Source organism: Ptychodera flava, chromosome 18 (genome assembly GCF_041260155.1).
Source record: "Ptychodera flava strain L36383 chromosome 18, AS_Pfla_20210202, whole genome shotgun sequence".
NCBI classification, from domain to species: domain Eukaryota; kingdom Metazoa; phylum Hemichordata; class Enteropneusta; family Ptychoderidae; genus Ptychodera; species Ptychodera flava.
Genome location: NC_091945.1, coordinates 27,855,220 through 27,882,448, shown reverse-complemented (window position 1 = coordinate 27,882,448; position 27,229 = coordinate 27,855,220). Strand labels below are relative to the sequence as shown.

Here is a 27,229-nt window from a genome sequence, read left to right as displayed (position 1 = left end):
GGTTTATTGCACCAAAATTTCCGAATTAAATTTTTGTCTTTATTCTCTTAACTCTGTAGACCGCGAAAGTAGGTTGCACAGCCGACTGCAGTGACCTGCAGTGAACGAGCACTGTGTGGTCGACGTCTAGCGCATGTCCTTTCTTCTACCACGGTCCCGTGGAGGGACTGTGCTTCTACGAACAGCCAAGATCAGTGGTGATCTCTCGTGATAGCAAAACCACGGTCATTGTTGTCGCTAGCACAAAATAAACCGGAAAGTTCAAATGCACTTGAATAGCATAAGCGCTAGCACTATGCTAGCTCTTCATGGCAGGGCTGTGTGTTACCGGCGTTATATACGGCCTCCCATGGTGGCTCTTGTGGTGGGAGGCCGTATAACGCCGGTAACACACAGCCCTGCCATGCAGAGCTAGCACTATGTATGTATCAGCTTTAGTCTTGCCAGGATCTAGCCGCAAAAAAGGCAGCCCACAGCCGGCCGGGCTGTGCGCGGTCTTTTCCTAACGTGTTGCTGTGAAGCAGCAGCCGCTACAGACCAGCGCTGCAAAGGAAACAGGTCAGAAAAGCCAGCCCACGCGCACGGCATATGGGCTACAATAATTGCACCTAGCCTGGATCATTCTTAGCTCCATGGCCCTGCGTACGATACTGTGTTTTCCCAGCGCGGCGCGAGAGGCCTACCGCCTCCCGTCCAGCACCTTCAACGCCGGGAACGCACAGCATCGTTTTGCGGTTGTATTAGTCAGCCAGAACAAGTTCATATATATAATTTTGCGGCTGTATCAGTAAGTTAGAGCGAGGTCCTATGTGTATAAAATTTTGCAGCTCTATCAGTAAGTCAGGACGAGGTCCTATGTGTATAAAATTTTGCAGCTCTATCAGTAAGTCAGGACGAGGTTCTATGTATATAAAATTTTGCAGCTCTATCAGTAAGTCAGGACGAGGTCCTATGTGTATAAAATTTTGCAGCTCTATCAGTAAGTCAGGACGAGGTTCTATGTATATAAAATTTTGCAGCTCTATCAGTAAGTCAGGACGAGGTTCTATGTATATAAAATTTTGCAGCTCTATCAGTAAGTCAGGACGAGGTTCTATGTATATAAAATTTTGCAGCTCTATCAGTAAGTCAGGACGAGGTTCTATGTATATAAAATTTTGCAGCTTTATCAGTAAGTCAGGACGAGGTTCTATGTATGTAAAATTTTGCAGCTCTATCAGTAAGTCAGAACGAGGTTTACGTATATAAAATTTTGCAGCTTTATCAGTAAGTCAGAACGAGGTTCTATGTATATAAAATTTTGCAGCTCTATCATAAGTCAGAACGAGGTTCTATGTATGTAAAATTTTGCAGCTGTATCAGTAAGTCAGAACGAGGTCCAGCTGTATCAGTAAGTCAGAACGAGGTTCTATGTATATAAATGTTTTCGCGTCGAGGCTCGACCCCTGTCCAGGCTCTATAGTCTGTGTATGTATGTATGTATGTATGTATGTATGTATGTATGTATGTATGTATGTATTTATTTATGTATGTATGTATGTATGTATGTATGTATGTATGTATGTATGTATGTATGTATGTATGTATGTATGTATGTATGTATGTATGTATGTATGTATGTATGTATGTATGTATGTATGTATATGTATGTATGTATGTATGTATTCTACATGTATGAATGAATACGCTATATGCGTGCGCGTATTTTTACTATGTATATGTATGCATACGCAAACGTGTGGGGCAATGTATCTGTATGTACGTATGTGTATACACACGCACACATATATATATATGTATATATATATATATATATATATATATATATATATATATATATATATATAATTCCTCTCTATATGTACATTTTCCATCTTTTCTATCTCTAAAAAAAGCTTGATTGTGTAAATTAATTTTTTTACATTTGGCGCCTGGTAGTCATATATTGGGAAAGAGGTTTCTCGTTCAGATCCTGCATCGAATCTTACACTTGGTTCTGTTTCCAATACCGTAACACTGGGATTGAATGTGATTTTTTTTTCATCTGGAATGGTTTCTTGGATTGTAACACTTCTGCGCCCATTCCTACAGGAAAGTGAAAATATTTGATTTTAAGGGCGCCTTTTAAGTTTCCTGATGAATAGGATAACGTATGATAATACGCTAATATCCTCATCAAACCCAAAAGAGCTGACTTTCTTCCTCGAGGCTTTGAATGAAGTACTGTAAGAAACGTTTAATGTAAAATTACTATAATTACTAATCACTATATCATATCAGAATACAAATAGGCTAGAATTTTACAAAATTATTGTATAGTGGTATTGTAGGTCAAACGAAGAGAAAACTATGTATATTCTGATACTGCACGGTTCCATGGCAATCATTTAGGAGTTGAAAGTATTAGTATTCCCAAATCTCATTGAGCATAGCTTTGACTGGTACAAATATTACAAATCATTGGTTCCCTGTGGCAAAAAAAGAAAACTAATGTCTGTTTAATAATGTTAGAGATCGTAAAGAATGTTCACGCCCGCATAAATTCAGTGTCTTAAATATTTCCCTGCGTTTTCTTCAACACTGAAGAATCTAACCGACTCAGACCGCTAATTTTCAAAGATATCCAATACATTAGGCTACTGTGAGATATGTCTCAAGATACTGTAAAACTTACTTTTGCCGGCTTTGCCAGAACTTCATGACCATCAGTAACGCTGGTACAATGGCTACTGTCAGTAAGGCAAGTATCGCAAGGCCAAGTTTACCCTCAGAATAATAACCGTCCATACTTGATAGAAGCTTATGAGTGCTGTTATTATTCGGATAGTCTGCGCTGAGTGTATAGTTCTTCTCATCTGTAAAAAAATTGCATGGTATTTAAGTATTAGCCTAATTTACTTTAAAATTGAGGCTGCTTTCACGGTTGTACGCGATCACTACAAAGCTATTCAGTAACGTAGAGTATCAAGAATGGATATCTCTTTGCAATTGTGTAACTATGAAATAAGCGCTGACATAACAGTTACTGTTGATGAACTGCATATTCATTTTACCGTAATTATAAGATGTCGCTGCTGACACATTGCAGTCTTGTCCGATCCAACCAGGTTTGCAGTCACATTTCTTCAGACGTTCAATGCATACAGCCTCGTTTTTACAACTGCAACTATTATTATCACATCTGAAATTCAAATTTATTTCCCTCGTTAAACGATTTCTTTAATATTATTTGAGACTGCTAGAGTAGTATCACAAAATTTTAACATGCAAGTTGTGATGGAGCTAGTTTGTTTATGTAAAAGACAAATTGACATTAATACATGTTGACCGACGAAAGTTGAATGTCATATTTTAGGTGTTAGAAATATCTCACAGTTAAAAACATTGGGAATATTTGTTGAGGAAATTACATGGCAGCTTGCAGATAGCCTCACTGGGTATGCGGCAGCTTGCAGAGCCAGGTTACCCGGCATTCTTTGCGACTATCTACTTTTCAAATTTAAACTATTGTTTACCTAACATCACTTGGGCAACTTCCATTTACGTGATTGCATGAATCAGAACAGTAGCATCCACATCTTTTCCTACAGCCATCACCATGGAAACCAACTTGGCATGATGTTTCGCAATGTGTTCCGATCCAGCCAGGTTTACAAGAAACACAGCGTTCTTCTTTACAGTCTGCGCAATTTTCAGGACATGTCTGCTCGCAGTTTTTGCCGCGAAACCCATGTCTACATTGACAGACACCTGTCACATGATCACAGCTACCTTCGTTCAAACAGGTACACTCGTTCCTACAGTTCTCTCCGAAAAAGCCTTCGTCACACTTTTTGTCGCACCAGTTGCCATGCCAACCTGGTAAGCAAAGACAGTTTCCATCAGATGGTTTGCATTCATGGCCGTTCTGGCACATGAAGCATTTATCCTCACAATACGGTAGATTATTTCGTTTCAAAATGTCACTGTCGCACTGAGCACAAGAAGGTCCAGCCCATCCACGAGCACACTTGCACTCGTCAGGATCCTCGGGCGAGCATGAGGCACCACTATAACACGGACACTGTTTATCACACTGCGGACCGTAGTACCCGGATTTACAAACACATCCTTCCGACGGATCGCACTTGGCGTTTTCTGTACAATTGCAGCGTTGACATACTGTGCTAGGAGGACTACCATAAAAGCCTTCTTGGCAGATGCATTCGCCAGTTTTGCCATCACATGTAGTGTCCTTTGGACAATGGCAAATGTTTTGACATGCAAGTCCATAGCGACCACTTGGACAAACACAGGAACCGTCAAGCATATCGCAGGCGGTGCCATTTATGCAATTACAGGAGAATTCACATTTTTGTCCATAATAGCCCTGTGGACAAATACAAAGGCCATCAGCTTTATTACAGGTACTGCCGTTTTCACAGGTGCACTTGCCTCTACAGTTTTCGCCGTAATTTCCGTCAGGACATTCTGAAAAAAAGTTAAGACTAGCCTAAATGAAATGGTACGATCATCGAGTCAAGATTGCTACACAATTATTAAAGCTCCAAATAAGAGAATCCCGAGTACCTTGGTTTCACATAGAAGTTAAATTTACTCCAACCATACAAACTGGTGGATATAAAATACACAATAATCATGGCTGACGAAAGAAAGATAGCATGAATAGAATTCAATTCCTAGCTTATGTGGTACTCTTCCAGTTTCATCGACGAAATTCACTCCATGTCACACTGTTGTACAGTTTCAATACCTTATCGGATCTAATTCTGCTAAAAACAATCAAATCATGGCGTTTAACTTATCATGTTTATTACCACCGACAGGCTTGTGAGACATGTTCAATACCAGTCTTTCAATTGGTGATTGAGAATTTTAATATCCAGAATTGAAAATGATCTGTAAATCTGTGTAGGAAATGAGTTGAAACAATAGTTTTTCATCTCGAGAACTTCTTCAATATGCAGAAATGGTAAAGCTTTCCAACGTGCATGGCTTATGATATGAATGTTTATTTACCTCGGCACAATGCAGTCAAGTTAGCGTCATCGTCTTTCATGTAACCATCGCAACAGACGTAAACCCTGTATGGAGAAATGAACCACTTCAAATTCATGCATGAGAAATTCATTAAGTACATTTGAATGAGTGTTCTTCTTAATCCATAGTATATACAAAACAATGCAAAGTAAGTTATATGATTTCCATTTTGAATTATATCAATGACAACATCACATGTTTGACTTTTCCAATTTTAAGAAAGACAACTTAAACGGAGAAGAAATGTTCGTCCAGATAGCTTGAGCATCCTAAATTTTTGGTTTATGTACATGTATCTTTCAAGAACACGAAATCGCTTCAGGTATTCACGAAGATTATCATGGTTATGCAAACTTACATTACGGATACTGCGACAATGGAGATGAGGTACTTTTAGAATTTACCATTCTACACTTCATGGTTAGATCATACAATTTTACATATCTTCTTATAGCTATTTATTGTGTTTAATATTATAGCTTTGTCAATACTATTTAATTTTGTGACGTCATGCCCTCATATTATTACTGATAATGTATCAGATTATCCAGCATTGTGGCATAAGTTCAAAGTATCCTTTTGAAAATTCACCGCAATTGTCACATAGAAGATGATTTGGAAAGATGCGATTGTTTTGTTTGAATTACTTGCGATCTTTTTGTGTGAAATCCATACCAACGAATCGCCTAATTCAAGTTGCGATAACCCTTGAGGTTACGTGATAATTTTCAAATGAGCTGATCTTCTGAACAAAACTGAGTATACTTACGTATTCCCTTTACGGTAGCGGGGTCCTCTACATGCATTCGGGTCATTTGAATGGGTCTGACAGGAGAAGGTGCTGCTGATGTGAATGGAGTGAAGTAGTGATGAGGCCACGAGGAACGTTGCTGATGTTGCGATGTATTTAATCATTCTCGGTGTTTGATCTTTACTTCTTCACTGCCCCTTCATAAACATGAAACACATAACATTTTTATGTACGTGAATCATTCTTTTTTGTGTTACTAATATTATATAGGGCTCAGCCCATGGTGTCGCGCCAAAGGTTTTAATTAGAATTATATTTCCGTCTGAAAATGCACAGTCGATGGTCAATAATGGAATTGATTTACAATTAGTATAAGAAAGAATAAAATAGAACTAAAAAGCATTTGCAAGCAAAAGCGAAGTTCCAGAGACCAGAGCAGCGGAAGAAAAGAGAGCGTGTGACGAAGATTGGTGCAGAATGAAAGAGTGCTTGGGATTTTAATATGCAAGCACGTACCTATAGTTAGGTCTGATACAACAACAGAATACAACTAAAAGCAAGGCAGTCCAGGGAATTACGGTACACAGATTACAAATGCCTACATGTACGGTAAAAACGCAACAGATACATACGGGGGCGACAACGCACGGAAATGTATATCAGACGAGAGGAGACATCGGACCTAGGCCGTACCGTTGAACTTGAAAACCGAGGCCTTATGCATTTTCATTTGATTAAAAGCAATTAGCGCTTCATCGGTTAAGTTTTACCACTGACTAAAACAATTTTCATTGCTATGTCGCTATTTTCACAAGATACTGACCGTATGATCTTGGAAAGTTGAGTTGCTTTTACGTGCAGCCAACGCATTCCGGTGCGGTGACAGACAGTTCACTATGCTATGCCTAGCTCTGCATGGCAGGGCTGTGTGTTACCGGCGTTAAACGGCCTCCCACCACAGCCCTGCAGACTGATATAGAAAAAACCGCTGGTGGCTCCTCAGAAATACGGCGGACAGTTTATCCGCCGAAAACAGCCGATTTTGAATTCAAAACTTATATTGATCTTCGTTTTCGAGCACACCTACCTCGCCTAGGTACACGATGTGCCCAGCCGCGCTTGTAAACTTACGCAAAGCCTACTTTTCCCTCTATATATATGCGAGGGAAGCGTTCGTATCCGCCGCGATTGTTAATCTCAGTCTAAACCATATGGCACAAGACCACTAATTAATTTCCCATAGGCCACCACAGTAGCATTGAGCTCGATTTTCCGATTTTAAAACATTCAGCGGCACGAATCCTCTTAACAGGTGTTAGGTCAATGTCAGCTTGACTACTGATTAATTTTTCGTGTGGGCAAGTCCACGGAAATTTTGAGATACCGATGAAAATAGCGCCCTCAGTGGTGTTTTTGACAAAATTCAGGCTTATTGTTATGATTTCTATTAGCCCTAGAACGCCTCATATTACCACCAAATGCTTCAGCCATTATTCACAACAGTCTGCATTTTGATTCAGGCAGAAAAATATCTTTACAAAAATTCTTGACGTTAAAGTTCAAACTAAACAAGCATCCATGCAGATATCAAAACGTCAAGGTCTGCACTATTTTCCTTCCGAACGAACCCGGAAGTGAATTAGTTGGCTTGTGCCAATATAGTGAACCTTAAATAGATAAAAGTGCACAATTTTAACACCAATGAAAGTACAGCTGAATATGACTCAAATGCTAAAATAAAAGAAAATTTAACCTTACACTTCAATTGCTACACCTGCCTCAAGACACACATTCATCGGCCCTATGGCAGCAATTTGCGTCACCTCTGTACCAAGCCATATGACACCATGTGACATAAAAACACATTCCTGGCAAACAAACTTTGTGTCCCAAACACTCATATCAGAATACTTTTACAATTGCTTAGTTGTGTTCTTCCCATAAAAGATAATGATTTCACAAATAGAATCCCTCCCCAAAATTAAACCCCGGTTTTAGGGGATAGACCTATTTTCATCGACTTTTTACGGAAATTTGAATAATAAATTTCTCTTTAGAAAACCCCTATGGATGGATTTGCACGAATTTTTAACAGTTACAGAGCTAGTCTCTGGAACTAATTAATCGTTACTTGTTATATACATTGGTAGTACTACTACCAATTGCGTAAACAATAATTCCAACACCCAGTTTACTTGGTCACCAACTGATGCGCACAGTTTACACACACTTCAAATTGTAAGACCCAGGCAGGTATAGATTTCCTGTTGAATTTGTCAAAAAATTGGGCATAAATAGCAATTTTTGTACATTATATTTTGCATTTACCATGATAACAACCCACTGTGTTCTATAAGGGGCGTATTATGCCGTCATTATCGTTGCCGTAGCAACTGTACTACCGAAAGTCCAGTATTGCAAACTGAAAACCTTTCTTCGAAAATCTGGCAATTTGCTAGTCTGGTTCCCTGACCCATTTCTACCGCTAGCTGTGCTGCGAACGAAAATAGGGTCAGGTATGGGCTAATTTTTCAAGCAGAATTTTCACTGCATATTAATGACAAAGTCACCTGACTAGTGATCAGAATCCATAGACAAAAGATGGCTGCTCCCAAGATCCGCACACCAGTAAAGGTACACACCGACTCTTATTTTGTTTGTTGTAATGCTCGAAAAGCAAATGAAAAAAATTCATGAAGGCGCAGAAGAGAAACATAGCAATCTGCAAAATCTAATCCTCTTATATGGTGGTGTGGACGTCATTGAGGTATTGTTATGCAGGAATCGCGAGCGACTGTTGATGACCATAGTTGCAAATATAAATGCATTTCGAAAAAAATGCAAAGCTTCTTGTCAACGAGGTAATAATGTAGAAAGGTTTGAAAAGTCATAACTGTATGCCAAAGAACCACCTTCAATGTAGACAGTCGGCATCACCCCTGATAGGACTTCGGCATCTAACAACTCCAGTAACTGTGATGTTCCAAGAATAGGAACGATGTGTCCAACTTCATCGGTATAGTGCGATCAATTCAGCTATGTGAAAAACAACCCCGTGAAAGTTCTCCTTCGGATACAGAACCTTCACACACTTTAACATCCAAAAGTGGACATACTGAGAGTGATGTTGATTAGGACATTCATACGCCTTGCGGTACTTTTTCAGACCCCCTATACCTATTGTAAGTCAAGCAGCAAGTCGGATATTGCTTCATATGATAAAGCAGAAATAAATCAAGCAAAACCAAAAACAAGTAAAGAAGAATATGATGACGTTCTTTTTGAACTGAGAAATTTATGCTCAAGTCCTAAACGAAGTCAGTCTGTTCTAAAAATCGGTGATGTTATTGCATTAAGTACTGCTAACAAAATGAAATCTGCACAATCACTTGCTGTAACTGCAATGAATATTCCAAAAGTAGCAACCCATGTAGTCAATGTATAATCCAAGAAGATGGATGATACTAGAAATATGGGAACCGTAAACTCGGCTTTTATATATAATCCCATAGTATTTTTCTCTGTTTGACGTCATCGCATACGAGTGTCTTTCGCGGAGCCGTACAACTTCGAGCCGAAGGCGAGAAGTTGTGCGGCTCCGCGAAACACACACAGTCTTCTTATTTTTCTTTGATGTGGATGGATCTAAATTATTGTAACAAAGTGCATGATTTTATATTTTATTTACGGGGATTACTTTCATTTATTGAGTAAAGCGGTCCGTCACCCAGGAGATGTGCAAATGTTTATAGGTATAAGTCTAAATTTTGATACACCGAATGGTATCTCCACCATTCAGACATACGGATTCGGTCACGTGCGCGTGTCAATCATTGTCTCGCGCTAGACCGATGCCAAGGCAAGTCTGCCATCGGCGGACATAGCTTTCACCGCGCTAGCGACGGATAACCATAGTGTTTTGAGTTATTTAGAATATTTACAATTATATTTATGAAGTTAATACGATGACACGATCGAAACAGTAGTTATCATTCTTAGAGATGCCGTGGATTTTAAAGTATCACAAGTGTACGACCTTAGCGAGCCCGAAAGATTCAGATCAATGACACACAGTGACAGAGTGTATAGTGGGCACTGCCGTCACCGGTCTCCGCCGGTGGCCATCTCGGTCGTCAATGTTTTCGTCTTACGGACCTTAACCTTAATGTGACACATACATCGCCCGTAGGTACATCCCAATTTTGTTACTTGACGGGAACTCTGTCCTGTTGTGAGTGTTGTCCGAGTCAACTTTCGAAATACATCGGATTCTACAGCGCTGCACTGCAGAGTTAAGGCTACAGGTTATGTCTTCACTACAGCCTTACGCTGCAGGTTTAATTCCGATCAACAAGAAACAACGGAATAATTTGTGTGATGAAGGAAATTTATCGTTGTTCGTCGAATGACTTTATGTTTCTGCCTTCTCTGTCGCTTTGCCGAAGATTATACGGTACTCATTTATTAAGTGGATCTTTCGGGTTTATCGCCTACCGGGATCGCCAGGTACGACGTCGCTTAGCTATCGCCAGGTAAGACGACGTCCACATTGAGCCTTATGACTGGAGCCGTGACGTTACTGAGCCATTAAAACGATCGACGGTATCCTCATTCGATTCTTGGGAATAGGTAAAGCTTTAGCGACTCGAAATTTCGTTGGACATGCCTTCTATGTTTCCATATCTTCATTTATCGGGTCACCTTTTACGCAAAATGTCATGAGAGCACTGCATTGATCACGACAAATCGGTCTGTGTCGCGACGTGCACGTACGAACGGTACCATTGCAGGAAAAAAGTTCCGGTTGATGACATACAACAGGGGTAATATGGATTTCTTATCTGTGCTGGTGTACGTCACACAGGTGGAGATACGGGCCAGTTCATGTAATAATGTAAGTTATCTAATGAAGAGAGACTACAAAAGCCTCAAAACATTGTCTTGGTGTGAAGTAATTCGTGAAGCCATTACTAAATTTCCAGAACTTACGTGGTTTTTTGTATCATGTTCTGTTCAGTGCCTTTTTGACAAGTTTAAGGAATTTATGCCACGATTTGGAATGATGAGGCAATTGCTATGCAGAGTAGAATCCCTCTGCTTTGCAGAATTCAGTGTGTTGTGTCCATTGTGTTGAAGGACCATCTGACAGACTGTATCTCTCTTTATACCACAGTCGTCAAGATAGTTTGAGGAATTGTGGTCGTATAAGTCATTATAGAAATAACGGACGACGTGCTGACCATTAACGTTTATTTATGGGAAAGGGCGAGAGGAAAGCCAAAAATTTACGGGCGAGGCTTGCCGAGCCCGTTAATTTGGCTTTCCTCTCGCCCGCGCCCATAAATAAACGTTAATGGTCAGCGCGGAGTTTTTTTTATCAACGAACCCGAAAAATCGTCAAAATTTACGAAAATTTCCCGTGCGAACGACAACGGGGCCCCAAAACCTGTCAGTGAGTTATACGCGCTGCAAAAAGTTTTCAAAGCCGGGGATTTTTTTGAAAAAACGTCTAAACTTTGCCAACAAATGCTCCATTTTATTTTGTGGTTGATTATGATCTTTGTACAAATCACAATTTTCGTTTTAGCTGTAAAGTTACTGTGTTTACGAAAACAAACCATTACAGTGTATTTGTGGGCAGTCACGTTGTTCAGCTCGACCAATCAAAACGCAATGGACAGGGTATGGTAATATAATAGAGGATGACTTGCAAATGATACACTAATTTGTATATTTGCTACATGTACACTACAATTCAAACAATAATTTATTTCCATTAAAGGGCCTGTAGTGCTATCTTTTGATGATTTTTTGACTAATTTAGTTTTTAATAGCAACTGTAATTTCTCATTCTACTCCCGTAATCATATACACAGTATTCAGCATGTCAACTCAGCCTGTACATGAGTAAACTGCAGTGTTATTGTTGACAAGTGCATCATGGTCTGGACTAGAATTTGAATATGAACAATAACAGTGCATTTTCCCGAGTGTAGAGCTGTGTGAACAAGCATAATAATATGTATTTCAGTATTCTTTGCAAAATAGAATATGAACTTGCAAAAGAAATACAAAATAAAAACAATGCAAAAACCACCGAAAGTAAGATTTACTGTCCGTCCCTTTACATTGTACTGTACAGTATTTAAAAGGCATGTTCATGTATGTGTAAATTATTTCAAATAAGTTTGTCTTCAACAAACTGTAGCGAGTTTCACAAGACTTTCATGTATTTTGCCTTTTAAGGATGTTGACAACAATTTCTCCCCAGGCAGTTCCATTGTCGCCTTTTTAACATTAACAGGATACAATATTAGTGGATACTTCCTCAGATACAGTAGAGCATGCCATTCATATGAAGACTTTCGAGTTAGACACAGCCTATTAGCTCAAAAGTTAGTGAGGCAAGGATTCTCAGAAAGTAGATTAGTGAAATCATTTAAGAAGTTCTACGGTAGATACGGAGATGTTGTATCCAAATATGACCTGTCTGTTTCTCAAATGATGAGTGACAGCATACCAAATTTTGACTCACAAAGGTAATTTGGTGAATTCACCAAATAACAATGAATTTGTCGCTTTTGGTCAATCTTGACGGGTGCGGCTAGCTGGCAGGGTACGCTTACTCATTCCGGACACCTGGTACCACCACTATTTCGTGGTTCAAGATGGCCCCATTGCCTTTGTCATCATCTATATGTTCCTTGGACCTGGTAAATTTCATAGTTTACCTTGAATGATAACGATTATTGGACCTGATTTGATGTCTATTAAGACTGAAGAAAGTTGATGTGTGCCTAAAGTATAGTCAAAGCCAAGTTGTCTTAGAAGAAATTGGTAGTCGCTTAATTCCGAGTTGATAGATGCCATAAAAACTGGCAAACGCATGCGGTTGGTGGAGATAAATGCAACTATAGGGTTGGTGTTCATAATGAACGGGTCAACAGGCATAGTGTTATGCACCATGACTTTGCATCAGCTGCTGTGGTGCGGTTAGTTACGGTGGCCCAAAACTACGTGTTCGGCGTCGCAGTAAATTGCTTCTCTCCTACATTGGCGTCGCAGTCAATGATTTTTGTCACCAACACATGAGGGCGCTGGCAAGTTTTGGTAAGTGTGACCCTCGCTCCATGACCATGATTGCATCCGGAAAAAAGTATCACTCTTTCAGTGTTCGTGATCGCGAAAAGCTCATTGATTTTGAAGGTAAGTGACAAAGTTATTCATTGTATTGTAAGCTTATGGGGTTAATGATCTAGCCACCGTCTAGCCCTGGATGTATTGGCAGCTGTGGGAGGGCTGCCGTTTTACATACGGACGCTCATGTTGGACCCATATGATGCGTCCATACTGGTGAGCAGCGTACCCCCTTGGCTAGATCATGAACCCCATAAGCTCACAATACGATGAATAACTTTGTCACTAACCTTCAAAATCATTGAGCTTTTCGCGATCACACACACTCAAAGAGTGATACTTTTTCCGGATGCAATCATGGGTCATGGAGCGAGGGTCACGCTCACGAAAACGTGCCAGCGCCCTCATGTGTTGGTGACAAAAATCATTGACTGCGACGCCCATGTCGGAAAGAAACGATTGACTGCGACGCAGACTTTGAATGCGGACACATATGTCGGAGAGAAACAATTGAATGCGACGCTAACATTGAATGCTGACACATAAGTCGGAGAGAAATTACTACATACGAAGAACACGTACTTTTTGGCCACCGTAGTTAGTGAATTTTGATGACTTCATCGACATTTCACCACAAAAAGACTACTTAAGTACCAATCATAGAGCATTTCTGATGAATGATGCCGAGTCTCTGGAGCTAAAGATTGAATATGTCATCAATATATCTCGAGTAGCGGTAGGCATGTTGCCATGTTTTTTTAGTTTTTGAAGGATGCAATACCACAAGACATTCTAGGTCAATTTAGTAAACAGCTAACAATGAAAACCAGAGTAGTACCACTGTTAGTCATGACAAACTGTAATGAACAAAACTGTAATGACGCTGTTCAAATATTCGAGTTCTATGAAAAAACACTGCATGACATCTACGCCGTAGCTTGGATACCTTTTGACCATCTAGTGCAAGAAGCTATATGCAAAGTTGTATGCAAATAAGAACAAGTGTAGCGAAGTGTAGCGGAGCTAAATTAACAATACAATTAAAAGCTTAATGTGTTAGAAGTGTTGGTTTATATTGTATTAAGCATTCTGTAAAATTTGAAAATTCAGTTTCTTTGATGTGTTGTCAAAATAAAGCTGAGAATGGCGTACTTGATTGCTTGTCATGGAAGGATATGCCTGTGTTAAGCGGACCTATGTTTCGCTGACCGCACACGGTCGGCGCGGTGACCAGTACGGTGGATGCAGAATGAAACCCTTGGCCTTGGCGAAAGTTACCTCAACACGGCGCCGTTTACATCGTACTCAAGCCAAGTCTCACCGTTGTGTTTTAAAGTACCTCACAAATCTTGTCAAATCATATATTAAACACGTGTGGTCAAACAAAACAATGAATAATGTTAAGAACGTTACAAGCGTCATTGCTGGTATAGTTGACATTGCAAATAATTTTGATATGACAACCATCATCAGGGCAAAAAAGCAATCTGAGGTATCTGCACAAAAAGACGAACTTGCAATATTTTTCAGACAGATCAGGCCATTCTAGTATGCAGCAGGCAAGCGTCACCCCACATTTGTACATATTAGCAATATTGTTCAAGATCATTTAGAATTTTAGATAGGCAGCACTTTTATGAATGGATAAATAGAAACCTTGCTAAATTTCCTACAGAATTGGTAACTAAGCAATTGCACCGGAATGTACATGTAAGCCTAATATCAATCATTTGCTTCCCCAAATATGTGTAGTTTTCTGAATGTTACTAATGCTATCACCGCAGGGCTGAAATGCTGGAGAACAGCCAGTTGGCTGAGTGTTAATGATAATACAAGAGCCAGTATACAGGGTCGGTAAATTTGCGGTATTTCATTGGTGTATCTTTTATGGAAAAACGTTCACTTTGTTGTATGTACTTCCATTTGTAATGCTTTTTGTGCTCTTTTAAACTCTTTGACAATGATGTTCCGATGTACTGATTCAAACTTTAGAAATTAATGTGCAAAAAGTAAATGTCTTAATACGTTATTACACAATAAGATAAAAACAGAATGTGGGATTAGTATTCTATACATGATAATTTGGCCTTCCTTTTATTCTACCTGTATTCAATATTCAAACCAAACTTAAAGTGGCCATTTAATATACTTGCATAGACTGTGTTGGCGAACAGAGTAACTCACATTTTTATGTGTAGATGGAACATGAAATTGTCATTGATACCACGTTACCACAAAATAGCAACAGTTACAGCTAATGTCCTTTGAATGATAAAATAAGATGTCGTTAAATTAATACTTTGTTCAAGATATTGTCATTTAACATGTAAACTACTCATAATGACACTGTGAATCCCCAAATAAGCAAAATTACATGTAGTAACTTTAGAAATGATTGAAAATATATTATCAATATACGTAATATTTAGATAATCAAAATCACAGATCAGATCATTCCTATTTAAATGCTTAATGTAATTCGATAAAATTATCTCAGCCAAAGTTTGTGTCAATCTAGTGACGACAGAAGGCGATGAATTACTGTATAGTGTGAATTTTCTGCACTAAAGTACTGACATAAAACACTGTACAACATTTGTACCTTGTAAGGATCACATTTTCCTTCAGTTTTATTGGATATGCGTATTCATAAGCGATTACTGCTGATGGCTGCTCACAGCCCATGATAATAGGATCTGAGATGCAGTCAGATGGCAATGAACCTGAATGGAGACATACATCACATTAACAGGATGTATAACAATTGTCACAGCATTCATGTTTCAAAATGTTGTCACCAGAAATGTCTTGACCAAATTTATTTGCCAAAAATAATCTACGACCATCATCTGTTAAAGAGAATTCCCTCATTTCTGTAGACATATCGTTAAAATTACTCGCAATATCAGAACTATTTAAATATAGTATTGCCTCAACTGCTTTGCCACCTCTCCCACCCCTCCCAAATTACTGCACATATGCTGAAAGAGAAGAAATACGGAAAATTACCATTATTGTTCTTTCAAGCACAAAAATATATGTCAATGCGGTATTTGTTTTCACAGCAAATTATATGTAATACTGCTTAAAATTGAAAGAATGTTTCTTTGTTGTAACATGTCCATTGATAAACAAAGAAGACATACTACATTTTCATAGTACCACTATCCCTATTGAAATGTTTAGCAACGAGTTGGTATGTGAGCATACTGTAAAGTAGACAGTACTGTTCTATACTATATGAACCCAGAATGTACAAAATGTACGTTACTCCTCAGGTTACTTATGTCATTAAGCCAAATCTTCCTGTTGGGATGTCAAAAGCATTTATATAATTATATAAAATATTACCTTGACTTACATTTAAGGCCAGGTAATGTAACTTTTATTCAACATGTGTGCTCATCCACATTTCAAATTTAGGTTGATGGGTCAATTATTCAGGTATCCCTCAAATAAACCCTCTATAAGCCCCATTATTTATAAATTTCAAGTGTGACATGGTTATCACTAACATTGATGCTTACGGCAGTATTTTCACTAAGGTGTTTATCAACAATGGTGAATGCTTTCAGAAACAATGTGAAATGTATGCTCCCTCTTTCTCCCACCACCACTACCACCACCACCACCAATATGACAGCATTGAAAAACAGAAAGAAACAAACTGCCCTGGACAAAACACTGTGAGTATTAGTGTAAGGTTGTTATTTAAAACAATTTCACAAATACTAAAAGTTGCCCTTTTATTAAATTATGTCATTATTGAATTATTTGTAATGATACGTCAGGCTCATTGAATCAATATCTTATTTCTAAATTGTAAGCATTTCCTTCTGTATAACGTCTTATTCTTGCAAATACTGACTCAAAACCATAGTAGGAATAAACATCACGTGTACATACTTTCCATTGTTCTTGGAATAGCAATGTGAATGACTCTTCGCACTGCTACTGGATTTAAACCAATGCCATAGGCTTCTGTAGCAAATAATATGTTCAAGCCATACTCTAACTGCTCACACCGTCAATAACTTTGTTTTTCATCTGTTGCAAATAATATTTTACCATTTATACAATATCAAAATACTGTACTACGAACTAACAAAGACAAATAAAAACTCTTATAAATAAGGACATAGAGTGTATTGAGAACGTCCAGTGTAGGGCAACCAAACTGCTGCCAGTCCTGGTCTCAAAAATTATTCTTTTGAAAAGCTACTCAAGTTGCCATCACTGACACTTTGAAGAATTTTGGGACCCTTATCGAAACATTGAAAATCATGAGTGGTTATGGTAAGTCAATATAAACATAAAAGAGGGTATCTGTTTAAAGTTGACAAGGGACACTGCAAACTGAACATTAGAGTAAATTGTTTACAAATAGGATAACTGCAATTTCGAACAACCTACCTGAACAAGTAATCGGTGCTACATCTGTGAACTTATTCAACAATTATCTAGGCAAATTCCTGGCATCACAACCTATCAAGTACATTTATTCTAAACCCTATATTACGCAAACCAGAACTAACAAAATTACTCAGGTTTGGATTGACTCTGAGCTGAACATAGAGTCACAGAAGAGCCTGCTTTAAGAATCAACAGAAACTACCCTCAGTACGACATGAATGTGTTCTATTTTATTTACCTTGTGAGTACAAGTAGCATGGAATTGGGCTAGCAAGTGTTCCATCATTTCATCCCGTCCATCAAAACATGGCATCAGCACTGCTAGGTGTGCATAAGAGTACATCATTGCTCTGGGATAACTCAAATTTTCTATTTATTCATCAATACGGGGATTTATGATCTATCATATGAATCTTGAATTGTCAAGTAGCCTCCTGAGCTTGGAAGTTTGTTCTTGACAGAAAATCTTGTATTCGGACGGTCAATACTGGCTGACACTATTGTAGGATTATTGGATGAAAGCTGTGCTGTGATTTCGTTTTTGTAGCAGTAGCTGTTGGAGCTAACGCGTTCGCCCTGTTGAAAAGAGCACGTAAATCCTTCAAAGTTTTAAATTCTGGACGAAAATTATTCTCCCACTGCACAACACAATGGGCTCCGTCTACCACAAGACACCTTCACTTGCCATATTTCCTTATACATTACACGAATCGTGTCCAATTTGAGTATGTGTTCAGGATAGGACATCACATATGTATAGTGGCAAGCCTTGAAATTAGACGACGAAACATCGAACGTAGGAGTTATTTGCACTGCTTCACTCAAGTCTCTGGCTCTGCTCTTCTATGATGGCATTTAGTGATTAAATGACGAATATCGTTCTTGGTTCAGCAGATGTGGCGGATGATCCAATGATGTACAGCAGTGACTCAAAAATCAGTGATTATCCGTAACTAGTTGGCAGTAGACCAATGTAGTCCCTTTGTCAGGATGCATTCAGGCAGTCCAGTTGCTTTGGTTTATACCCAGAGTACGACAATGAGTATTGTCTTTCAATTTCCACAAAGCATGCTTGGTTCGGCAAACGAAAGCTAAGTTCAAGGGTAGCGCCATTTGGAAATAACTTAAATGCAATCACTGCGCTCCTTAGTATTGACCACTGACAGCCATGTTTACATTACCCCATACCTGACCCTATTTTCATTAGCAGCGCAGCCAGCGGTAGAATTGGGTCACGGAAGTAGACTCACAATTTTCATCTACTTATTGACACAGAGGGCGCTTTTCGAAATGTGAGTTGAATCCAAGCATGTTTGGCGTGAGCCCTCGTTCATATGCACGAGTTTATTCTCTCTTTCTAGTTTTAAAGCGTGACGGTAACGGTATTTTGTGTCAATTACGAGATTGAAAATAATATTAAGTGGGTTAGAAAGCAATATATTTTATAAATGGGGACTGAAAAAATAATCTTGTACATGTTTTGCATTTGTTGCTTACAAGCACTCAAACAAAAAATGGCGGCGCCAATGAATTTAGTTAGGTACACTTCCGGTTACTCGAATAGAATATTGAACGGGCGCGTAAGTAGTCAGATAGCCACTGGCGCGACTATTATTGTACGTCACTTTTAATAAAATTTCACAAACTACAGTAACATTGGACAGCCGATATTTTGTTGAACGCGATCAAGTTTCTGATCAAGCAATAGAAGTGAAAAATTGTGAACAACAAGTCACATTAACATATCTAGTTCTTGAGAATATTGTAAACGACTTTTTGTCTAGGTGTCATGTTATCGCGCCTAAATTGTAACTTGTAGGCTTTTATATTAGTTTTGTGACTTGCCCATATTGCCTGATAGTTTCCATTTAAGACAGAAACATACCAACACTCCAATCAGTCTCTGTGACCTAACTGGCGTACAACTAATAATTGTAACATCTTCAGCGTAAAGAAGTGCAAATAAGTCATACAGTTCATATGTAATTTGAATACCATGATTTTCCGAACTCACTACCAAATCCCTTAATTCGTTTATGAAGAGAGAAAAAAGAAAAGGATTCAGCATGGACCCTTGTCGAACCCCAACAAAGCATTGAAAGAAATTGGTTACTCCATGTTCAGTCTTTACACAAGACTTGCCTTCTTTTTACACGGATGTTATTGTATTTTACTTTTTGCCATTGACAAACTCTTCACAAAGTCTGAAAAACAAAAGAATGTGGTTCACTGAACCAAAGCTTTGATAAAATCTTCAAACAAACAATAGAAATGACCTTTTAACTTACAAAGATATAATTTCTTCATGATAACATGCAAAACAAAGACATTGTCTTAAATTGGCGTGGAACTTAGTGATACAACCTTGCTTATCAGCCCATTTGACCAGTCTCTGGTTTAGGATAAAAGTAAAAGTTTTATTTAAACAATTCACTTCTATACTTCTAAAGTTCTATACTTCTAAAGTTGTTAGGATCTTGTTAACTGCCCTTTCTCTGGATTGATACAATTATCCCTTTACTCCTTTACTCCACTCGCTTTGAAAAAACACCAGAGTCAAAAGGTCATTGAAAATGAAATGTACTGCTGTGATAAGACTCGGTTTTGCGCTTCTAAAAACTCATTCAGGATACCATCCGGGCCCGGGAATTTACAACTTCTCTTATACACAAACAATTTCTGCAGTTGTAATTTCTCATTTAGAATCTCTTCAATATCGCTATTTAATTTTTCCGGGGAGGAGGCGAAGTTTTCTAAAAAAAGTCTTCAAAAGTAATATAAAACCTAGTTCTGTACCATTCTGGATTGTGGAGGATCTTAAAATGATTTATCCAGTCACTGGAAGAAATATTTGAACAACGCTTCACACCGCAATAAACGTTTATAGTGTTGCATTACCGTACATTGTTTTGTCCCTGTAACCCAATTTTACTACAGATGGAATTTTCAAAGCTTCTTTTGTACACTCTGCACTTTGTTTTAAAATTTGATCTCCGATCTTTATACATGCTCAGATTATTCATGTAATTCGAAGTTCTAAAATTTCTGAGTGGTTTTACATTTCTTACTTTGCAATTTCACATTCTTTATTGAATTATTTTGGCTTCGTTGATCTGATTTTGTCCCTTCTTTACTTGTCATTTTCTTGTAATCAGTGGCAGCTCAATATAATAATTCATATACTCCCCTGATCAAATCAATATATATATATATATATATATATATATATATATATATATATATATATATATATATATATATACATACATACATACATACATACATACATACATACATGCACAATAACACAAAATTACTTCAAGTACAAAGTAATGATGTCTGTACTTGTAACAAAAAAGGTCTCTCATGGGCGCTTGCAAAGTACGAAAATTGTGTACAAAATCTCCCGGGAGGGGGCGGCTTGAATAATACGTGAATTGTGCGATACTTTCCCGGGGGGGGGGGGGCTCGCACAGATTATGTGACGTTAACATGAGACCACTACCCAAAAGAACCTGATCTTTGACATTTCGTGGTCAATTATTGACAAAGCACAAAGTTAATCTAACGTAAGCGAGCGACATAATCTCTGTACATCAGAAAAGCTGCACATTGCCATCGCTGACAAATCTACGCTGTTAATCAACGCTCAGAGTTGGTTTCAAAATGTCGCCCCCAAAACAAATATTATTTATCAAATTTTAACACCACCTAAAAATACAATGGTACGTCCCGATCATACATATATAAGAGTGTTGAGCTAAGAATCCCTTTCACTTCTTCTGTCTGATGATTGCAGGATGCTTGAAACTTAAGTAACAGATATTATTACTTTTTATTTGAAGTAATTTTGTGTTATTATTTATAACGCTCTGCTTTAGCATCGAGCATTGTAATTTCCCATGTGGACATCTGTATACTTTTATATATATATATATATATATATATATATATATATATATATATATATATATATAATATATATATATATATATATATATATATGCAACCAATGACCTAAGTTTAGTTCAGTTTAGAACATTCTAGAAGGTCACCTTTACTACACGTGAAGAAATTTTAGAACAGCAATTAGCATATCAATAGAAATTCTAGAATTCTCCAGTGTTGTCTGGATTAAGCTTTCTCCTTTTAGTATAAATAATGGCCGGAACAAATTTTCAGACAGAGATTTGGAATCACGCTGGATTTGCTGTGTGAACTAACTCTGCTCGATTTGGATCTCCGTCAAGCCTTCAAGCCAGATAAGACCCACTTCCTCATTCACCGGTGTCAGTCTGACTCAACGCTGAAGACGAATTTAGGAGCTTTGTGCCGTCCCATCCGAGACAAGTAACCTGTAATTTTTTGCAGTTTGTACTTTAACACCTGAATTAGCGATTTAGTTTTAATAAATTTATCTTAAATAAAATCGCTGACTTCCCCGCCAAGTCATCCGATGAGGAGAGTTCATACCCATCGGTAGCTGCCATATGAATTAAAATTAGCTACACCCAAATGTATATCAGCGCGTGTATGATAACTTGTGTAGCCACTAAGTGCCCGGAAACAATGAAGGGGTGTCTTTGCGCCCACTGGAAACCGGTGAAATCCGTGAAATATTTTGCTTGAAACATCGAAGGTAACATACTTGTGTTAATCAACAGGCAAAGTATAATTTCTTTCATGTGAAACAGCACGTAAGTCGAGTCGTGTACTTACAAGTTTTAATGTTTGACATGTCTTGCCCTTTACTCACAGTCCCTCCACCCACGGACTATGGCCTACTGTACCGATTACACCGTATCAGATCAACCACGACATACACTTATTGAATATCCAATCTAACTACTGAGCTTTACACAAAATTTCGCTTCTTTTCTGTTTTTTCATTTCTGCTTCTCCCTCAATATAAAAGGAAAACAGTGGCAATGCTTAAAGTATGTCAATGAGAATGTTTGATGCCACTTGAATTAGCTTTTGTGTACAGTTTCGGTGATAAGACCTTCAAAACACGCCTCATTAATCACTTTGCTAATGACATGAAATGGTTCTGTACAACCAAAAGCACGACAACATTACTGAACTATCAAAGTTAGGCTGCATGAACAAACACCTCTTGAAGAGGATAGCAGAAGAATGCAAAAAAGTTCTCTCATTTTTTCAAATGTCCACCCCTAAGTCAAAACGCATTCAAGTACCACCTTCGGAGTTGCTATAGTTTTGAACCCCCCCTCACAATAAAACTGGCTTATTCTGAAAATGACAGAATTTTTCGGTGTGTATGTGTGTGTGCAGATTTTTCTTCCAGGGAAGGAGGGTTCTGCTTTGACAATTATCTCTTACAGGAAATCTTCATCTTGTAAAACGGAGAAACAGCGATCACATAAAAAAGGTTTGGAAACAGGATGACTTCCCTCACCTGTCAGGAAAACTGAACATAATTTACATAATTTTTGTATTTGTGTAGCCCAAGAATACTAAGAACCCCAAAATTGACACCAACCACAATTTTATACCTTGAAAATGCCAAATTAGCCGAAACCAGAAACTATCTTGGCTATCACAAATTATTTGTTTAACGTGAGTCCCAGATAGCATTGCGGCACCATGATTTCATGTGAGATAAGCACTCATACAATAGCATTAGCAGGGTAACAAAAACCCTCGATACAAATTATATTGTGAAAATCAAAAATTACTATATATTACTTTCATATTCCATTCACAATATTTTTATACAATGGTCTGAACCACTCTATTACAAACCATTCTCCAAATAGTGAATAACTGTTCACAAAATACTTCAACTTCCAATGTTCAGCACAATTGCTTTTTTTATAATTGTGTTCACAATAGTTATATACAATGATCTGAACCACTGTTACAAACTATTTTCAAAAAGTATCGTCTCTACAAATAAACACGGATAGAGTTCTCAATTTCTCTGTTCACTTATAATCAAAAATACACATAATGAATGCTTAGTAAACTGTTGACACTGAAGTGACATGTACGCTGAAAAACTACAGCTCATAGAAATAAATATTCACCAAGGAAATTAGGTGTTTTCTTTGTACTACGCACACTCAAAAATATCTTTCAAATGAAAGCATGTTTTCACAATTACATCAAATTTGTCTCAAACAGCACGGCATCAATCCACTGTTGACCAAACGTTTTCTGTATGTTGTCCAAGGTGGCGGCTCAAGGAAAACTATGCGATGCCAATGAAATGTACGGAACGGTACTGACAGCTTACAGTTCTTTCTGAAACTCTCACGACATCAGTAATGAACTCATTCTGCTCACAGACGACTCTATTTGCATAAACCGCATTGCACAACATCTGGTACGCTGGTATTCTGTTTATGCAAAGTCTAGTCCAGCATACAAATAACAGCGACGATGACTTTCACAACTCTACACGGCGAATACAATCCCAGAGTTCGAATACAGAGTAACTCTAGGACAGAATAGTTCTGCAGAAACTTCTCACAGAGACTTCAACAGTTCTGGCTTTAAATGTACAACATCTGGCACTTTAGTCAGGAAAATTCTAGCACAAATACTCACAGTTTCTAGCGACGAGAAACAGTTCACTTTCTGTCTTTATACGAGTACGGCTTCTCAGTGTGGCGGTCCATGCATAGCAAATGACGATGCAACTCAAACCACAACTGGAGTTCCAAAACTTGTCATAACTTGATTAAATGAACACTACAGCGCACCAAACTTCATCGTTCTAATGCTGAATACGTTACCAACACTCGACTGAAGTTGCAGCTTCAAAAGTCCACACTATGGCATCTCTTTACAGTCAAAATTACGTTTAGCCACGTTTAGACTTCAAAACAACTACGCACACATTTTCATTACCTGCACTGAAAACCAACAATGCGCAATGACCACGGACAATTTTCTATTGTCCCTTTAAAAACCAAACAACTCTTTGAAATTCATACGCCAAATGAGTTCTTCAAAATATACTCAACTTTGTTAAAATGTAAACAAAATAGACGTTCCTGACTACTGATATCATACAGAGAGTACAATATAGAAATAAAGCATGTCATTTTAATGGTTTATAATGCAACCAATAATACCTGAAACAACCCTTTCACTCGCGCGATTTTCAAAACACTGCAGCTGCGCTTCACATGATAACAGCATCTGGAATACAAAAGTGGAATTTCTCACTGTATGTGTTACAGAAGGTACTGAAACCTACTGAAATACTGTAATCATTGTGTTATAAATCAATACTGCCGACAGGTAAGTATTGTAATGGCTGAATAATGTCGACATAAACTACAGTGCATATACTGCTCAAAACTTTGTTTTAGTTGTTTATGTTGCGTACAACTTACTGATTAGCATAATAAACACAAACTAAAAAGCGCCCTCTATAAAGGGAACTTTGCAAGTTTCGTTATATAGCAATACAGAAATCGATGTCAAAGTAACCATGGGTTACATTTGTATAAAGTGACAGTCGCTGTACCTTTAGGAAATTTTCTCAATACGTTGTTCTGTGTTCTAACTAAAGTATTTTATTCTACTCTCCACAGCATGCTAGAAAAACAAACATTCTGTTTGACAAAATATTCTGTACATGTGTAACGACTGTAATCATTTTTATTGATGTCAAATGAATGCTAGTCCGGACTCCCAATGACAATAACAATTCTGACTTCACACATATGCCTGTGTTTATATGCTTAAAACTGGACTTTTCATCACACTTTAGGGAGAAGAACAGATAACAGCAGTAGATACACAAAACAAAACTATAAAAGAAGCTAAACGTTTTAGTTAAAAATGGAGTAAGGTCACTCTAGTTCTCATCCATTAATCTGAGCTGTATACTGAAAGGCTTGGCAGAACGTGCATATACTGTTCCATTTGTGTGCTATTAAAAGTGACGCAGTGTGATTTACACAGTTCCAATGCCAATGCATTGAAAAGGGGTCTCACGAGTTGTTTTCAGTATGGTTATCAACAGCTGCCATTTAGCTTTACAACTTCAAGCTCAAACGTTTGATTTGCAGTCTCTGCTGGAGAATGCTGCAAAAGTTGAGGATGGGCTGTTTCATAAATCCTACATATTGTGCATTGCAACAAGTGGCTCACTGTAATCTTTGTACTGATCTATAAACAAAATTAATGTTTCTGTTGACACACAGAACAAAGAGGCTTGAGCTGTTCCATGTGATCTCGGTTAATGCTTGTGGGTGTCAGAAAGTACCTGTATACGTATGCCAGTGTATGTGTTCTTAACAATAAATACGCACAGAGAATGTTTTTTCCTTACAATTTATTTTTTCGGCTTTTTATTAAAGAGACACCCAATCATATATTTCATATCAATCAGGGACAGTTTCATTTCGATTTCCCCATACGTGTCCAAATCTTTTCAAATGCCTCCAGCGTATCCCTGATATTTTCAAATCCCCTCGATTCTCCCGTCCCCTTCAGAGGTGTTTGTGAATGCAGTCTCAATAGTTTCTCAAGAACGAGGACCAGTACGTTGATGTATCATGTTACTTATTGACAGAGCATCTAGTTACTTCATTTTAGCAAGTGATGTCATCTTTGCCCATTCAAAAGGTACGCATAATCATTGCTGATAAATCTGCGCTGTTAAACAAAGATCCTAGTTGGTTTCGAAGTGTCGTTATCTAAATGAATATCATTTATCGAATTTCAACACCACCTAGAACTATAGCAAAATGGTACGTCCCAACTATATGAATGAATCAGAAAAATCCGAAGGAAAAAGTAGTCAGAGGATTGCTAGACGTTTGAAACTTTACAAACAGATTTAATGACTTCATACATTAAAATATCAAGAAAAAACACATACTATGACAGTGGGAGCTTGTGGGAATAGATGGCCCTAGATTTTTGGCAGGCGAAAGAGGGTGCCACCATGTTCTTTTGGCGGAATAATCAAATATTAAAGAAAAAAGATGGGTCTCCATGCTTGATTTTCTACAAACGCACGACGAAAAGTCAATGTTTTTCATGTTAATCACTTAAAATCAATATATAGCCCGTTCATTAAAAGTTAATTTAGTGAATAAAATGTTCAAATTCGCATCGTACAATAACACAAAAGTAAGACTTTAACAGTAAAGATTCTAAATTAAATAAAAATGTGTGAATAAATGAATGTTTTTAATTTTACACAAAATTTGCCATTATAACACTCAAAATTTCAAAGATGAAAAGATTTATTTGATGAAATACTTCAACTTAGTTTCAAGTATAATCGTCAATTTTGTAAAACTTTTATAGGTAGCACCCAGGTCATATATGTCTGTACTTTTTAATAATAATAATTATTTTCTTTAGTAGGTCACCATGCTCAGTATTTCACTATTGGCAAAGTGTAGCCAGGAATTCACAATGTGCATACTCTCTCTTGATCGTCATTTCGGGTGGTCTTCAGTGGGTTCCATAAATTGACTGGACCAGATTTGGATTAACTCAAGTCGGCTTAGACTGGTGAATCCAAAAAGTCCACCGATGAATTTGAAATGATTCACTGTAGAACTTTACTTTGGAATATGGCTCCACAATTGCTTACAACATTTCCATAACCACTACGGAATATATATTTGTGCGTCAACACAAGGTAGTGCCGAACATCTGCGAGCAGAACTGTGCAATACATGTTATTTTTTTCTACGCAAATATCCCTCATAAATATGCTGCTATATGATAGTAAGCTTATGGGGACGCAACAAAAATTTGATCATACAGATGGGGGATTTGAAATTTTTGCGGGTATTGAGGGGGGGAATCTAAACAAATGTAAAATTTCAATCGCGTTTCCGCCACTCCCCCTCTCATTATTTGTGAGCGCAGCCTAATAAGAACAACAAT

General features: G+C 37.9%; 1 protein-coding gene across 1 annotated transcript; it reads right to left on the bottom strand.

Moving 5' to 3' along the window:
* Positions 1-2,111: 2,111 nt before the first annotated feature.
* Positions 2,112-4,309, bottom strand: LOC139117695 (multiple epidermal growth factor-like domains protein 10). Its single transcript, XM_070680940.1, has 3 exons — positions 3,772-4,309; positions 2,675-2,855; positions 2,112-2,223 (listed from the first exon to the last, which is right to left on the bottom strand). The coding sequence occupies exons 1-3, from the start codon at positions 4,307-4,309 to the stop codon at positions 2,112-2,114; spliced, it is 831 nt and encodes a 276-aa protein (XP_070537041.1).
* Positions 4,310-27,229: the final 22,920 nt, after the last annotated feature.